The 17575-nt window shown below is 35.0% G+C and overlaps 1 protein-coding gene and 1 pseudogene across 2 annotated transcripts; both read right to left on the bottom strand.

Annotated features, from left to right (window-relative positions):
- Positions 1–6639: 6639 nt before the first annotated feature.
- Positions 6640–11466, bottom strand: LOC146917444 (TMV resistance protein N-like). Its single transcript, XM_085719278.1, has 5 exons — positions 10925–11466; positions 9596–10700; positions 9168–9455; positions 7382–8161; positions 6640–7298 (listed from the first exon to the last, which is right to left on the bottom strand). The coding sequence occupies exons 1-5, from the start codon at positions 11425–11427 to the stop codon at positions 6768–6770; spliced, it is 3207 nt and encodes a 1068-aa protein (XP_085575404.1). The 5' UTR covers positions 11428–11466; the 3' UTR covers positions 6640–6767.
- Positions 11467–13119: 1653 nt separating this feature from the next.
- Positions 13120–17122, bottom strand: LOC146917443 (disease resistance protein Roq1-like; annotated as a pseudogene). Its single transcript, XR_015015622.1, has 5 exons — positions 16579–17122; positions 15141–16229; positions 14709–15002; positions 13844–14626; positions 13120–13750 (listed from the first exon to the last, which is right to left on the bottom strand). The product of XR_015015622.1 is annotated as a disease resistance protein Roq1-like (transcript).
- Between the last annotated feature and the right edge of the window lie 453 nt (positions 17123–17575).

Genomic DNA, 17575 nt, shown 5'->3' with positions numbered 1-17575 from the left:
CAGAAAATTCCTTGCAAAGAGATGCATTAGTAGAACCAAATATTATATCATCAACATATATTTGCACAACAAGAATATCTTTCCCAAGAGTCCTTCTGAAGAGTGTAGTATCAACCTGTCCTCTTTTAAAATCATTCTTGATTAAGAAATTACTTAGTCTATCATACCAAGCTCTGGGAGCTTGTTTCAAGCCATATAGTGATTTCTTCAGTTTAAAAACATGGTCAGGATATTTAATATCCTCAAATCCAGGAGGTTGCTTGACATACACTTCTTCTTCTATGACACCATTTAGAAATGCACTCTTGACATCCATTTGATATAATATTATGCCATGATTAACTGCATAGGAAAGAAGTAACCTGATTGCTTCCAATCTTGCAACTGGAGCAAACGTTTCAGTGTAATCAATGCCTTCTTGTTGACTATACCCTTGTGCAACAAGCCTGGCTTTGTTTCTTGTTACTTCACCTTGCTCATTCAGCTTGTTTCTGAATACCCATTTTGTTCCAATAATGTTCTTGTGCTGAGGTTTGGGTACCAGATCCCACACATCATTTCTTTGAAATTGATTCAACTCTTCTTGCATAGCTAGGATCCATCCATCATCTGAAAGTGCTTCATCAACTGTTGTAGGTTCAATCATTGAGATTAGTCCAATCATTGACTCTACTTGTCTGAAATGTGATCTTGTTCTTCTTGGACTATCTTTGTTTCCAATGATTAGCTCCTCAGGATGTGAAGACTTGTGCTTGAATGTGTTTCTGGGAGGATCTGCTTGATGTGAGCCATCTTGTGCTTCATCAGAAGCAGCTTCATCTTGCGCTTCTGATGTGGGTTCAGCTTCTGGACTATCTTCAGATTCAGCTATCTGATCAGGTTCTGGAGTAACTTCAGGAACCTGTATCTCTGCAAAACTTTCACCTTGCTTTGAAGTTTTATCTTCAAGCTCTTTGTCATCAAATCTAACGTGCATAGATTCTTCAACACAGAGTGTCTCTGAATTATACACTCTGTATGCCTTTGACCTTTCAGAGTAACCTAAGAAGATTCCTCTTTCTGCCTTGGCATCAAATTTCTTTAGGTAGAGCTTGTTGTTCAGAATGTAACATGTACATCCAAATTGATGAAAGTAAGAGATATTGGGTTTTCTTCCTTTAAAGAGTTCATATGCTGTTTTCTCCAAAATAGGTCTAATATAGATCCTGTTTTGAACATAACATGCTGTATTCACTGCTTCTGCCCAAAAATGTTTAGCCAAATTGTTTTCATGGATCATGGTTCTGGCCATTTCTTGTAAAGTTCTATTCTTTCTCTCTACAACCCCATTTTGTTGTGGAGTTCTAGGAGAAGAGAATTCATGGATGATTCCATGTTTTTCACAAAAAGCTTCAAATGGCTCATTTTCAAATTCTCCACCATGATCACTTCTGATTTTCAAGATCTTTGACTCTTTTTCAGTTTGAATTTGTGTGCAGAAGTTACTGAATACCTCATATGCATGATCCTTACTTTTCAGGAATTTCACCCAAGTCCAATTGCTGTAATCATCAACAATGACTAATCCATATTTACTTCCATATAAGGATGCAGTACTCACTGGTCCAAATAAATCAATATGGAGTAATTCTAAAGGTCTTGAGGTTGAAACGATGTCTTTGGTTTTAAAAGATGATTTCACAATTTTTCCTCTCTGACATGCACCACAGAGTGCATCTGAATGATAGTCAATGTCTGGTAGCCCTTTGATAAGTTGTAACTTACTAAGCTTAGAGATTAACCTCCAGTTAGCATGTCCCAACCTTCTGTGCCACATCCATTTCTTATCATTCACTGATAGAAGGCAAATCACCTTCTGATCAGCCAGTTCAGAAAAATTGATTTTGTAGACATTGTCAACTCTCTTTCCTTTGAACACAATGGATTTGTCTTCCTTGTTGATTACTGTACAGTTGGTTTTCTCAAAAAGTACATCATAACCATTATCACAAAATTGACTAATGCTCAAAAGGTTATGTTCAAGACCATCTACCAACCATACATTATTAATTGAGGTAGAGGAATTACCAATAGTTCCTGTACCTATGATCTTGCATGACTGGTTGCCTCCAAACTTCACATTTCCTCCCTCTTTCATTGTTAGGCTGAGGAACATGGACTTCTCTCCTGTCATGTGTCTTGAGCAACCGCTGTCTAGGTACCAAGATCTTTGTTTTGGAACTGCTCTTAGACATACCTGCATTATTGACATTTTTAGATTTAGGTACCCATTGTCCTATGGGTCCTGGAAGGTTAGTACTTAAGGCTTTACTCTTCACTTCTTGTACCTTGTGCTGTGAGTTGGATTGCTTCTGATTAACCATCACCTTAGATTTTGGTACTTCAGAAGCAGTAACTGTCTTCTTCTGAAACTTAGACTTCAGAACCTCAGGTTTTGGTTTCACCAGACTCTGAGGAATAGGTTCTGATCTTTTTAGGACCCTAACCTTTGAAGTCTTGGAATCAGATTTGATCATAGCCTTTGACTTAGAGTTCTTTGGCCTTGAAGTAGTCTCAGCTTTAGAACCAGAAGCTTCAGGTTCTGATTGAACAACAGTTTTCAACTCAGCACCTTCTGGTACGAAGAAGGTTTTCAGACCTTCCTTGATGCATTCACAACAAGATTTTAGATTGGTTTTCTCAAGTTTCACTTCTGGAAAACCAATTCCTCTGCCATTGTTCTTGTAAATGCTATAAATCATAGAAGCCACTCTGCTTATGTCAATGCAAGATATGATAAAATCTTCAAGAGCAATTTCATGGTTACTTAAAGATTTTTCATTACACTTTTCTTGTAGCTTCTGACATAAGAACCTGAGCTGATCTTCATATGTTTTACACATGAAGTCAAAGCCCATAAGTCCTTGTTCAGAAGCTTTCAGATCCAATAGAGTTGATTTTTGCTGTTTTACCAAATCAGCATATTTTTCTTTGAAATCCTTCAACTCATTGGTTCTTACTTCAAAATGTGTAAGAAGTTCTTTAAGTGACTCAACAAGTTCATCTCTGGGAATTTTAGAATATACCTCGTTTTCATCTTCTGAGTCTGAATCTGATCCAGCTTCTGAAGTTGCTGTTGCTACCATCCCAACGGCTACCTTTGCATCTTCATCAGCTTCCTCTTTATCAGATCCAGATTCACTTCCTAAATCATCCCAGGTTGCCATTAAACTCTGCTTAATCTGCTTCTTGAATTTGCTTGGTTTGAATGTAGACCTCTTTGACTTGTCCTTTGACTTTTCTCCTTGAAGATCAGGGCATTCAACAATGAAGTGTCCCGGCTTCTTACAGTTGAAGCATCCCTTCTGATCTTCTTTCCTTGAGCTTCTGGAGTTACCCCTTCTGATAAGAAACTTTCTGTTCTTCTTGGCCAGATACTGAAGTCTGTTTGAGAGCATGGCCATTTCAGCAGCATCTGGTTCAGAATCTGAACTTGACTGTTCTTCCTCTTCAGATTCAACCACTTTGAGAGCTTTTGATGACTTGCCTTTGGATGGAAGAGCTATTGATTTACTCTTCTCAGTAGACTCATGTTCATTAAGACTTAACTCATAAACTTTGAGAGAACTAACAAGATCTTCGACACTTAAAGTGTTTAAATCTTTAGCTTCCTCAATGGCAGTCACCATTGGTCTCCATCTTGCAGGCAAGCTTCTGAGTATCTTGCTCACATGGTCAGAAGCAACATAGCTCTTCTTCAGAATTTGTAGCCCAGAGACTAAGGTTTGAAACCTTGAGTACATCTCCTCAATAGTTTCATCATCCTTCATCTTGAATAACTCGTACTGATGTACAAGCATGAGAGCTTTAGCTTCTTTGACCTTCTTGCTGCCTTCGTAGTTTGAACAGAGAGAAGCAAACATAGCTTTAGCAGTGGATTTGTCACTCATCTTCATGTACTCTGCTTTGGGAATGGCAGTGACAAGAGCTCCTCTGATAATATGATGCTTCTTATAGAGTTTCTTCAGCTCAGGAGTATGTTTCTTTCTATCCACAGCAGCTCCTTCTTCATCAAGGACTAAGTCACCAACACCATCTTCTAGTATATCCCATAGTTCTTCATCTAGGCTCATGATATAGCTATAGAAGTTGGTTTTCCACCAAGAAAATTCTTCAGCATCTCCGTTGAACTTTGGAATCTTTCCAACACTGGATTTCTTGTCAACATTGTAATCATATGCAACACTTTTGTTGTTGTTGCCAGATCCATTTCCAGAAACAGATTCGTCAGACATGTTTTTCTCAGATCTTTGACTGTTACACGGTTAAGTGTTTCAGCGGAATAAAACAGAGAGAGAGAAGAAGAACGACACAAAGCAGTTATCCTGGTTCCTTCTACAATCCGGAAGTAGTCCAGTCCCCCTTGCACTTCCAAGGAGATTTCACTATGAGTAATATCTGATTACAAATGCTCAAGCACACAAGCAAGAGACTTCCTTTGCTCAAGCACACAAGCTAGAGACTTCCTTTGCTCAAGAACACAATCAAGAGACTTCCTGCTCAAGCACAACTGCAAGAGACTTCCTAACTAAACAAAATTACACAGAAAATTGTTTAAGGTTGAACACTTGATATACAATCAGAGGTGCTCACAATATAAATCAGATACAGACTCAATGGACTTAAGAATTTCTAAGATATGACTTTGAGACACAGAAATTCTAAGTGAATGCAGAACAATTTCAGCAGAGGTTTGGCACTTGTAAAAATGTTGTGAGTCTTTCGTTCAGCGTTCTTGCATTACCAAATCTCTAGGTCTTCACTCCTTTATATAGAGGTGTGAAAGAGACGTTGTGAAATTGCCAGCACACCAAAGAGTCGTTGTTGAAGCTTGATCTTTCACCAATGATCTTTTGCCTGATTTGGTTGTTGTCCTATGAAGAACCAATTTGAAATCCACTCCTTATCCAAAGGAACATATATGCAGGCGAAACCGTATTCTGGAGCTGTTTTCTTGTCTTGTAGCGTGGACACAAAACAGAGTAGTGGAGAACGTGGTTGTACAATTCGTACAAAGTACAATGTCAACGCTTTCGTCCAAATTGCAAGCACATGCCTTCAAACACCTTTGAAATGACCGTTGCAATGTTCCACTAATTTTCTGCTGTGTTTTCGAATCCAATAGACAGCTTTTGCAATGTAGATTCTTCAATCTTTGAATCTTTTGCACATCCAGTTGATCTTCAGCTTCTGGTGAAATAACTTCTGATGAGGCAGCTTCTGATGATGCAGCTTCTGATGAAGCAGCTTCTGCAGCTTCTGATGGTGCAGCTTCTTCTGCTTCTGATGGTGCAGCTTCTGATGATGCAGCTTCTGATAATGTGGCTTCTGGACCTCTTGTCTTCAGGAGCACTATTCTTCAGGAGCACTATTTCTTCAGGAGCAGCTTGACTTCAGGAGCGCTTTTACTTTCTGGAGCGTATTGCCTTCAGAATCATCTAAGCTTCATCTTCTTTTGCTCTTTATTTGCTCATTCAGAACCAATTAATGATGTAATTTTTTAACTGTGGTCCTGTACACTTGAACAAATATTAGCTAGTCCAATTTACAATTTTTAATACCTTGTTATCATCAAAACTCTTTAAGGTTCATTGTTAAACACATTTTGTTCCAACAGATTCTACATAGAATAGTTGCTACATGATCAAAATAAAGGTGAGCATAATTCCTTTACCATAACATAACATGAAATTCCAATGAATTAAGTTAGAAAATAAGCTTCGATTTTACAAAACTTTAGCAATGACTCAAAGATGAAATTAACCTCACTTTTCAAATCTTCATTTGCTGAATTAAATTAGAAGATACATAACATTCATTTACTTAATTAAATTTCTGATTATAATTGAACTCTTGTACAATATTTCAAAATCACTAGTATAGTTTTCGAAATAGTGATCTATTAAATGTATAGTTACATTAAAGTACAATATTTGAAATTTAACAAGAAAGGTAAAGTAATCACTCATCATATAAAAGTGTAATTTAACAATTTAAAAGCACTGATTCACTTCAAAAACTCATTTTGCTATAAAATTAGGTGAATTGAAACATACACATGCAAAGGAGAGAAGTGTTTAATTATGCGCAATGCTTTGTAGGACAGTGGAGAGGGATAAGGGTCTAGGGATTACTTTAGTGTCTACTCTTTTTAGAAATCAGAGCAACTATATAATTATGTATAAGATTTTTCTATAACAAATGATAAAATTAAATTAAATTGCTTTCATGAGTTATAAGTTGTTTTTTTAAGCAATCTTGGACAGCTTATGAAAATAAACTAAATACAGTTTATAAATAGGTCATAAGTCGTTTCTATAAACTTTCTTAAACAAACTCACAAGTGTTGATAAACCCGAATAAATCAATCTCAACATATTAAATAAATCTTAGTCAATTTATAAATACATAACACCAATGGGGGCTAACCATAGCAATATTTAACACTGCATAGAAATGACATGTATAATTCTATAATACTATATTTTTGCACTCAATCGTCAGGGAATAGCAATGTATGTATGTATGTAATGAAAACTATAATTCAGAGGTATTGCATATCATGCAACATATCATAAATCAAAGTGAAAAGAGAAATCATTTGAAGAACATAAATAATAATGATAGTAGTCAAAGGGGATAATATGTAACAAAATAAGTACGCACACATAATTAAAATTACATATTTACATTATCTCTGATGACACTGTGGTCATTGAATTCATCATTCACATAACAGGACATTTGTATCCATCATCATCATCATCAAGAACATCATCATTATCAACAACATCATTATCATTTAATTTTATCTTTTCATATGGATTGGTGAATTGAATATCATCCATGTTATTTTCCTGTTTGAAAAACTGGATTCCAATTTCTGTTAGTGGTTCCACTTTCCGATGTTTACATGTAAACTCTGCATGATTCCATTCATTTTCTAAAATTACTTTGTCCACGTTGTAGTCAAATTGCATCCCAATATCATACAAATATGTATGATGAGTTGACATTATATCAAACCAACACATACGGTTTGGACGAAATTTGGTGCCATTGATGATTAGAGTGGGTATATGATCAAAATTTTTCCTGGTTGTAGCTACTGATTTAGTAGAAAAACAGAGAGCCATGGAAGGGAGCTTGTTACGAAACCAAAAAGAAATTTTATGTCCCATGTTTTGGTGATCAAACCACTCTGGAATCCTTGAAAATCCTGAAAAACAAAAGTATGGTCCTCCATCCTCATGCAGTTCCTGTTAGCCATAAATAATTCATTGAGTAAACAATATTATATAATATTAAGTCAAATACAAGGAAAACATAAAATGAAACAAACCTGATTCAATAGCATGTTTCTGCACGAGGAAGTCAATGGTTTGCAGCGCATTGCAGACAAGTGTTTTAGTTTTGGTGGAATCCCTCTAATTTCTGAAAGGCACTTGCAATCATCCAATGTAAGAGACCATAAAAACTGTAAATCTTTGATGCATTCTGGAAGAATTGTAAAATTATTTCCTGATAGGTTTAAACTTTTCACATTAGCCGACCACATGACAACTATTGGAAGAAATTCATCTGACAAGTTGCATTTTGTCAGCTGTATATATTCTGTGCTTGTAGACACCATGGAACTCATTTTATCATTCCTGTTTTTGAAAGAGACATCCGAAGTATTAATTTCTGACAAATTTGGCATACTAAGAATGCTACTTGGTAACCTAACTGTTCCATTTCCTTCTACAATTAAGGATCTAAGCCCCGTGAGATTTCGAAATGAAACTGGCACTTCTTCAATGGAAGTGCTGATAAAAGCAATAGAAGTTATATTCTTCAGCTCTCCTAATATTTCTGGAAAAGTCTTAAGACTGTCACAAAATGAAAGCCTCAGTTCTCGAAGAGAGATCAACTTCATTGGTGGGAATCTAGTAAGCTTGCGGCAACCTTCAGCTTTTAAGATTTCAAGTTTATTTAGAAACCCAACAGATTTGTGAATTTCAATTAAATTCTTACACCATTCAAATGAAAATATTTCTAAATTTGGGAGATTGGAGACGTCGTGAATCCGTGTTAAATATTGACAGTGGTCTAGATTTAACTCTCTCATATTCACAAACCCCTGCAAAATATAAGGCAAAGGAAAAAGAATTAATGAATGAATGAGTATTCTTATATTGTATAACACGAGGGGCATGGTCGGCCTTTTGAATTTGGATGACTTAGGGGAAGCATAAGAAGGTACCTCTAAAAGAAAATTTAACAAAAGAGATGAATCAGAAGATTATTCCACATTTTCATTTGACATTGTGCAAAAAAAAAAAAAAAAAAAAAAAAACATGAGTTGGATCTTTGAAATGTGAACCAAGGGGCTCTAAGTTAGGATCCATGCTCTAAAGTCTACATTCAACACTTTATAATTTAGTAACTAAAGAGAGAATGTTTTACACAATAGCACACATGGACCATAATTCAATGTTTATATTCATAACCCACTATAAATAGACTTCTTCCTTCTCCTCCTCCAAAAATTTGTTTGACTTTTTACCATTATATCTATAAGGAAAATAATTGTATTACTATTTAATAAATCAATAAATAGTTTGGAACCTACTCTTATAGCACTATTATAACTATGCGACATTGAGACTTATGCTTATGGAGTTTGTCGAAAGTCAATGACTTGTGTTCTTGTATTAACAGAATTGAGATGAAGAGATTAAAGATTGAGAATTAGAAAGAAAGGATACACATAAACTTGGGTAAAATAATATGACTTTTGACTGTTAATATACATGAGTTAAAAATACTCTTAAATTATTCATACTCTATATCATTATTCTAATTTTAGTTCCCCAAGATGTAATTAATTGATTTTATTCAATATTTTATTTAATCACATGCATCTATTAATTTTGACTTTATAATGCCCCTATAATTTTGTTAGCCAATATTTTACATAATTTAAATAATATAAATCCTCATTTATATATATATATATATATATATATATATATATATATATATATATGGTGCCTCTAAAAATATAGTGTCATGGGCTGCTATGCCCTTAGCCCATACTCGGAGCCACCTCTGAAGAGGGAAAAAATCATTAGATTTACACATACCTTCATTGTGCCACGCAACCCAAATGATGAAAGGTCACTTTGCTGTAGTTTGCATATAGAAAGTTTCTTTGGGCAAAAATCAGATGGTATGACTTGTGGAAGATATTTATGCCATTCCAATACCCTCAAACTATTAGGAAGATATTCAGGACCTTTGGAAAAACTGCCATTCTTAACAATAAGTGTTTTGAGGTTTCCCATGTTCTTCAGTTCATCTCCCTTCCATTCTACCTCCTCTTCCTCAGATGACGGAAATTCCAAATATAAAATTTCAACTTCACTTGATCCCTTAAAGCGCAAAAAGAAACACAAATCAACCAAGATAACAAATAAACATAGCTTACAAATTGATATTAATAGGATTAGATAAAAAGAACAAAATGAAGATGAAAGATAACAAAAAACCATTCATGGATATCAGTATTCACCTTATTTTCTTCTAAGACATCAATTATATCTTTATGGAACCACAACCTACTACGTCGTCCAGGCTCTTTTGGAGATTCTTCGCGGACAATTTCTCTACCCATTCTCTCTATCAAGGCATGTAATGTAACATAATACCCGTAGTTGATCTTTATGAGAGATTTTTCAAGCAACACTCTTATTTGATGTTTCATGCAGCTACCATAATGAGCATGAAGTATATCTTCAAGTTCTTTCAAATTATATCCTTTGAAGCAGCAAGCGATGTCGAGAAAAACATTTTTTTCATCTTCCTCTAAAGGATCAAAGCTTACTTTAAGTATCTCTTGGATCTTTTTAATGGGAATCCTTTCATACTGATTTAATGCAGATCTCCATTCTCCAATATTCTTTCCAAATAGGTTAGAACCCATTACTTCTAAAACCAATGGAAGACCAGAAGCGTAAGTTACTGCACATCGTAAAACATCGTCGAAATTTGAATCGACCTTGTTATTTTTGAAAGACTTCCACCTCAACAATTCAAGAGATTCTTTCTCATTCAACTTATCTATTTTATATGCTCTGTCAATCCCATGACTTTCTAACAATTGTTTGTCTCGAGTGGTAACGATCACTCTACTACCAGGACCGAACCAATCAAGTCCTCCAGCCAAAACCTGCAATTGTTTCAGTTCGTGAACATCATCAAGAATCAACAGAACCTTCTTTCTCTGAAGCCTTTCCTTTATCTTTGGAATTCCCTCATTGACATCTCCTAACTTATCGTCCAATTCAACTATTTTGGAAAGGAGCTTTTCCTGTAGAGACTCTAAACCATGTTTAGTTGAATTTTCTCTTATGTCGTGAAGAAAACACAAACCATCAAATTGATCGGCTATGGAATTATAAACTGCTCTGGCAAGTGTTGTCTTTCCCATTCCACCAGTCCCATAGATCCCTAGCATCTGAACTTCACCATCAGATCCGACATCCATTAGTGAATTTACTTTTAGGACCCTAGACTCGATACCAACAGGGTAATCAGCAACATATAAAGGAACACGATTGATCTTCCTGGATACGTATTTGACTATCTTCTCAATAAACTCGCATTCATAGCCATTCCTACCAAATCAAATAAGTTTGATCATAAATTCACAACCACATCAATTTATTAATAATAGTTGTATAATACAATTCAAATATTGATTTGACATACAAGTAACTTACACTTGTTACGAATAAAATTAATATTACCTATTTCAACTGTAAGATGAAACAGTTAGAAAATAGAACAATCAAGAAATATGATACATGTTTGAATGTAAATCATGAGTGAAGTGGGGTACCTAGAATTGAAATGGTAGCCAGAGAAGTTTGCAGTTTGAGTAAGAGCACTCTTCCATTTCTGCAGCCTCTCCATGTTATCCATGTTATGTTGGAACCTCTCTTCATGCTTAGCAAGTGCTTCACCATAACTATCTTTCTGATGTCGCACGTTAGAAGGTTCCACATCATAGAAAATGGGCAAAACTAGGCGCCCATTTTCCTTGAAGCAATGAATGATGTGGACAAGTTCGTCCAAGCAAAATGAAGAAGAAGCATAATTGATAGACAATACAGGAATGAAAATCCTTGACTCTTCAATGGCCTTGAAAAGTGCTGGTGTTATTTCATCACCTCCTTGAAGCTCTATGTCATCAATGAAGGTACGAATTCCCTTCTTACAAAGATCTTTGTTGAGATTTCCAGTAAAACCGTAGCGAGTGTCACTACCTCTAAAACTAAGGAACACGTCATAGGTGAATCCATAGGAGAAGGAAGAAAGGGGGGAGAAGGATGATTGAAGCATAGCAATATGAGAATAGAGAATAAAAAGGAAGAAGAGTATGAGAAGTAAGAATGTGGATGAGTGTATATATAGGGTGTCAAATAAATCAAGAAGTGAAACTGATAAAAATGGCAACACGGTTTTACTTACGAGGATCCATTGACCAAAGACCATAGTGAGTGAAACTTCCATCCTATTTCCTATCTACCAAATACAAAAGAAAAGACAAATTAACGAAGACGCTAATTAACTTCAATGTTTCACCGATTCAACTTACAATTTTAACGAGTTGTGTTATTTTAACTCACAAATTCAACATCAAATTTCAGTATATCAACTTAAATGGTTAGTTCGCTTCAAACATGTGATTAATTACGTTTAGTGAATGTTTTTTTTTTGAAAGGACGTTTAGTGAATGTTAACAAATATAATATTGTGTCATAACTCCTCAACCAACATTTTAGAGCATATTTTTAAATTCTACAACTTAATTATTCTCCTACTTAAAATACTTCTACCGAAGACAAAAAAAAAAGTTTTTGAATCAAATGAAAAGATAAGATAATGAAAATTTGGTTGGTCTGTGGTTAACATGGTTTTCCTCCATGTGGGTCACTCAAAACCGTGTTTTGTTGGAAACATTTCATTGTCAAGAACGAAACCATTGGTAAGCTGTTCTCATAGCATTATCATCAATTTTCAATCATTAATGACCTTACATTATCTGAAAGTGATAAATATCTTTATAAGCATATAATCTATAAAATTGAAAATATGAAGAACCGTGCAATCTAGTCTAACATATATATCAAAGTAGCCAATGGTTCAGATTATTAAACATACCAGCACCAGTCACCTCATTGCTAATATTCAACAATCCATGCAAGACTGCCTCCAATGTTGAATTCAATGCTCTTTGCAACATTTATTCCATCTTTACCCACTAGGAGCACCATAACTTTCCTTAATCCTCCGCATTAGGCCTCTAAAACAGATTAAACTTAACAACAATAAACACAGATTGAATGATCAAATTATTCAAATTCAAATAGTAATTCCAGTTTGTAATAATACAAAACAGGAATTTCTCAAGTAATATCTGGACAAAATGTTCCAATGTTTTTTTGTAGCGTTATGTCATGACTTATCTCTTTTCAATGCTAATATAAAAATTATTGCCTAACATGATTTTCAATTATGGAACATGTAAGGAAAGACCTCATAAAACCTTTATTGAAATCTACGTGATTTTATTGAAAAGATACCAAAATTGGTTTCTATCAAACGTTTGCTATATGCCTAACATTAAACAATGGAATTCACATCAAAGTATTTGAATTCCCTCAAAACATTACATTACCTTAAAACATTCCCTCATGGCTTTCAAACATTTACAGATTCTACATATAATAGTATCTGCATAATGAAAATAAAGGAGAGCATAATTCCTTTAGTATCGACATAGCATGAACTACCAAGTAATTAAGTTAGTAAACAAGCTCCGATATTTACAACACTATAACAACGACTCAAAGATGAAATTGACCTCACTTTTCATTATCAATAAACAATTGTTACAAGGATAGTTGAATTTCATTACCTATGAACAATATATAGTTACAACTTACAAGGATTAAATTGTTGAGAACATACTATCACATACCACTATCATTCACTTTCCTTTTTTTTTTTTGACAAAATCATTCACTTTCCTTTTGTTTTGTCGATGCAGGGTGGTATTTTAAAGCTTCGTATGTCATTTCTGCTCACCTTGACCTAAGAGATACCAGCTTGAACATAAAGCATGTCTCGATAGCATCATCTTCATGAACTACTGCAGTCTTCGTCTTCGCAATCCAATAATTTTCTCTTTTTACAAGGATTGGTGAATTGAATATCCGCCATGCTACTTTTCTGCTTTAATACATGGATTCCAAAATCTGTAAAGAGTGTTGTTATCATCAAAGACCTGTATGTAATCTCTACATACATGGATCCATTCATTTTTCAGAAGTGCATTGTGCAGTACAGAATTGAACCGCATATCCTCCGGTTGAAGATCATATAGATACGTATTATTCGGTTCTACCCCGATATTACTACCATGGCCAAGACCACTTTGACAGTCATAGTCATTGATGAACAAATTGGGTCTTAATGAAAGAAATTCACTGAGGGAGTACTTTTTATGCATATATTTAATAACAAAGAAGACAACTATGCTAGGGATCTTGTTACGAAACCAGAAAGAAATTGATTGTCCTGTGCTTTGGTGCTCAAACCACTCTGGAATCCTTGCAGATCCTGCCATACAAATGTTCGTATTTCCAGCCTCATGTAGTTCCTGTTAGTCGTAAATAATTCATAAGATTACCAATATAAATTACAATATGCTATGAAATGTAAAATGAAATGCTTATGCAAGAAAAGAAAAAACCTTATTTAGTAGCATGCTCCTGCAAGAGGAAGTCAATGATTTGCAGCCTAATGCAGACAAACGTTTTAAATTTGGTGGAACCCCTCTAATTTCTCGAAGACATTTGCAATCATCCAAATGAAGCCGCCTTAAAAAATGACAGTCTCTGATGCGTTCTGGAAGAATAGTGAAATTACTCCTTGAAAGGTTTAAATATTCCACATTAGCAAACTACATGAGAAGCATTGCAAGAAATTCTTCCGACAAGTTGCATCGTTTGAGCCGAAGTTGTCGTACATTTGAAGATGGGGTGGAATTCAGCTTAACATTCTGGTTTGGCAATAATAGACCGCCCTCAATAGTAATCCATGACAATTTTTGCATCATGATAATACTACTAGACAGCCTAAGGATTCCGCGTGCCTCTACTTGTAAACTATGAAGACCAGTGAGATTTCGAAATGAAAATGGCAACTCTTCTAATGAAGTTCCAACCAAAACAAGTGTTGAGATATTTTCCATCTCTCCTAATATTTCTGGAAAACTCTTGAGACTAGAACAACATGAAAGATCCAGTTGATAAAGAGAAGTTAACTTCATCGGTGGGAAACTCCTAAGCTTGCAGCAACCTTCAGCAACTAGGATTTTAAGTTTATTTAGGAAACCAACAGAATGGTGAATTTTAATTAAATTTATACATTTTTTAATTGAAAATATTTCTAAATTTTGGAGACCAGATACGTCAAGTATCCATTTTAGACTTCCACAGTAATCTAAATTTAACTCTTTCATATTTATGAACCTCTGCAAAAAAGAAACAAAAATAAATAATCCAAAAGTGCTGCATTGACATAGAAGATGAGACAAACATAACTATTACTCATACCTTCAATGAGGAAGGCGACTCAAATGATTTAAGCAAACTTCTAGGTAGCTTACATATAGAAAGTTTCTTTGGACAAAAATCCGATGGTAGATCCTGTGAAGGATATCTACGCCATTCTAGAAATCTCAAACTATTTGGAAGATGTTTGGGACCTTTGGAAAAGAAGCCACTTTTAACGATCAAAGTTTTGAGGTTTTTTGTCTTCTTGAACGCATCTCCTTTCCAAGCTACTTTTACGTCTCCAACTTCTAATAACGGGTAATCCATACATATAATTTCAATTCTACTTGTACCCTTAAACACAAAAAAAAAAAAAAAAAAAAAAAAAAAAAAAAACCCAAATTAGCAGAAAGCTATCACTAATTAATCAAAACAGATAAATCAAGGATAAAGATAATAAAATCAAGCCATCCATGTATAAGTCCAGCTCACCGTATTTTCTTCCAAAACTTGAACTATATCTTCTTCGAACCACAATCTACTGCGTTTACCAGGATCTTCTGGTGATTCTAGTCGCACAATTTCTTTACCCATATCCTCTATCAAGTCATGTCATGTACTGTCACATTATAACTCCGCTGGCCCCAATTAATCTGTAGAAGAGATTTTTCAACCAACACTCTAATGTGATATTCGATGCTATGACTGTAATGAGCATGAAGTATATCTTTGATTTCTGCCATGTTATACCCTTTGAAGCAACAAGCAATGTCAAGAAAAACACTTTGCTCATCTTTCGCCAAAGAATCAAAACTTACTTTAAGTATCTTTTGGATCTCTTTATTTGGAATCCTTTCATACTGGTCTAAGGTTGATTCCCATTCTCCTATATCTAATCCAAACAAGTTGGAACCAACTACTTCTAAAGCTAATGGTAGGCCAGAAGCATAATTTACTGCACGTCGTAGAATGTACTTGTAACTTGAATCAACTTTGTTGCTTTTCTCCACATTTAACCCATCCACTTCATAGGTTATTTCAACCCCGTGACTTGCTAGCAAACATTTGTCTCGAGTGGTAATGATGACTCTGCTGTCAGGTCCGAACCAATCAAGCCCACCAGCCAAACCCTGCAGTTGCTTCAGTTCGTCCACATCATCGAGAATCAAAAGGACATCTTTATCGTGTAGCCTTTGCTTTATGATAGGAATTCCCTCGGTGACATCTCCTAACTTATTGTCCAATTCAATTGTTTTGGAAAGAACTTCCTCCTGGACATGCTCTAGGCCATGTTTAGCTGAATGTTCTCTCACATTGTGAAGAAAACACGAAACTTCAAATTTGTCAGAAATCAAATTGTAAATGGCTCGTGCAAGTGTTGTTTTACCTATGCCACCTATCCCATAGATTCCTATCATGTGGAATCCATCATTAGATGTCGCAACATCTAAAAGCGACTTCAGTTTTAGTACTCGAGACTCCAATCCAGCAGGGTGATCGGCAACATGTAAAGGAGCACGGTTGATCCTGTTGGAAACTTCTTTAACTATCTTTCCAATGAATTCATATTCATATCCAGTACTGCCCAATAAGTTTGAGTAAATGCATCACTATCCGCAATACATATCCAAATCCATTTATTGCTAATTATACTATTATTAAACTAAATAGTTCAACATAAAAGAAAAAAAATATACCTTTCCTCTATAAGGTTTAATATAACTTAATCTCATATTACATCTTGCAATCTATTAGGGTGTGTTTGATCTAGTAAAAGGTAAGTACGAGACAAAACAGCACAAGACATAACATCACATGACAAACTTTTATGGTATAGATCAAGCTTCCAATTTGAATGCAGGATGTATTTTGTCAAATTAAACAAAGACATTATCATAAGGTAAAATAGGAGTTGAGTGAAATAGGGTACCCGTGACTGAAATGGTGGCCAGACAAGTTAGCAGCATGGTTAAGAGCCATCCTCCATTTCTGCAACCTCTCTATGTTAAACCTCTCTTCATGCTTAGCCAATGCTTCACTATAACTGTCTTTCTGATGTCTCACATGAGAAGGATCAACATCGTAGAAAACAGGCAAAATGATGCGACCCTTCTTTGCGTTGAAGTAGTGAATGATGTGGACAAGTTCGTCCAAGCAAAACGAAGAAGAAGCATAGTAGATAGAGAACACAGGAATGAAAACCATGGAATCTTCAATGGCTTTAATAAGTGATGGTGTGATTTCTTCACCTCTTTGAAGGTCCTTGTCATCAATGAATGTGCGGATTAATTCCTTTATCAAAAAGAGCTTTGTGGAGGTAGCCAGTGAAACCAAAACAAGTGTCTGTGCCTCTAAAACTGATGAAAACGTCGTAGGTGAAGGAAGAAGAAAGTGATCCAAAATCCATGAAAATATTGAAGAAATGCAGGTAAGTTATTATTATGAAGAAAAAAAAGGATGGTGTGTGTGTTTTACTGTCGCAACAAGGTATCAAATCAAATGTGAAATATATAAAGTTTGAATTTCCTCAGACAGTACCGCAACTTCCTCCGTCCTTCTTTTTCAAAGCATTGTGGAGCTTCTTGGTAACTTCATCAATGAGGCACTAACACGCACACAAGTACCGTGTCTTTATCTTGTCTTTGTTTCCGAGTCTTGTTAACCAGTGTCTTCGTAGAAATTGTTAAAGACATTATAAATAGAAAAAAATTCTTAAAAATATAAATTTTGATTTTTGATTCAGTAATAAATACACAACTTTTTATAAAAGTACTTATTTTGGTTGTTTAACCAATGCTCTAAGGACACTGTTTAGCATTCTCCATAATTTTATTATAAGAAATACTAACGAGTTTCTCTTGACCTTCTTCTTTAAAGGTTTAAAATGATAAATGTATGAAAATTTGCATATTAAATGCATTAAAAGT

The sequence above is a fragment of the Medicago sativa genome, chromosome 6, assembly GCF_051527215.1.
Source record: "Medicago sativa cultivar Bolivia chromosome 6, Bolivia_mono, whole genome shotgun sequence".
Taxonomy (NCBI): Eukaryota; Viridiplantae; Streptophyta; class Magnoliopsida; order Fabales; family Fabaceae; genus Medicago; species Medicago sativa.
Note: the sequence above shows the minus strand (reverse complement) of the source record. Positions and strands in the feature narration are given on the sequence as shown.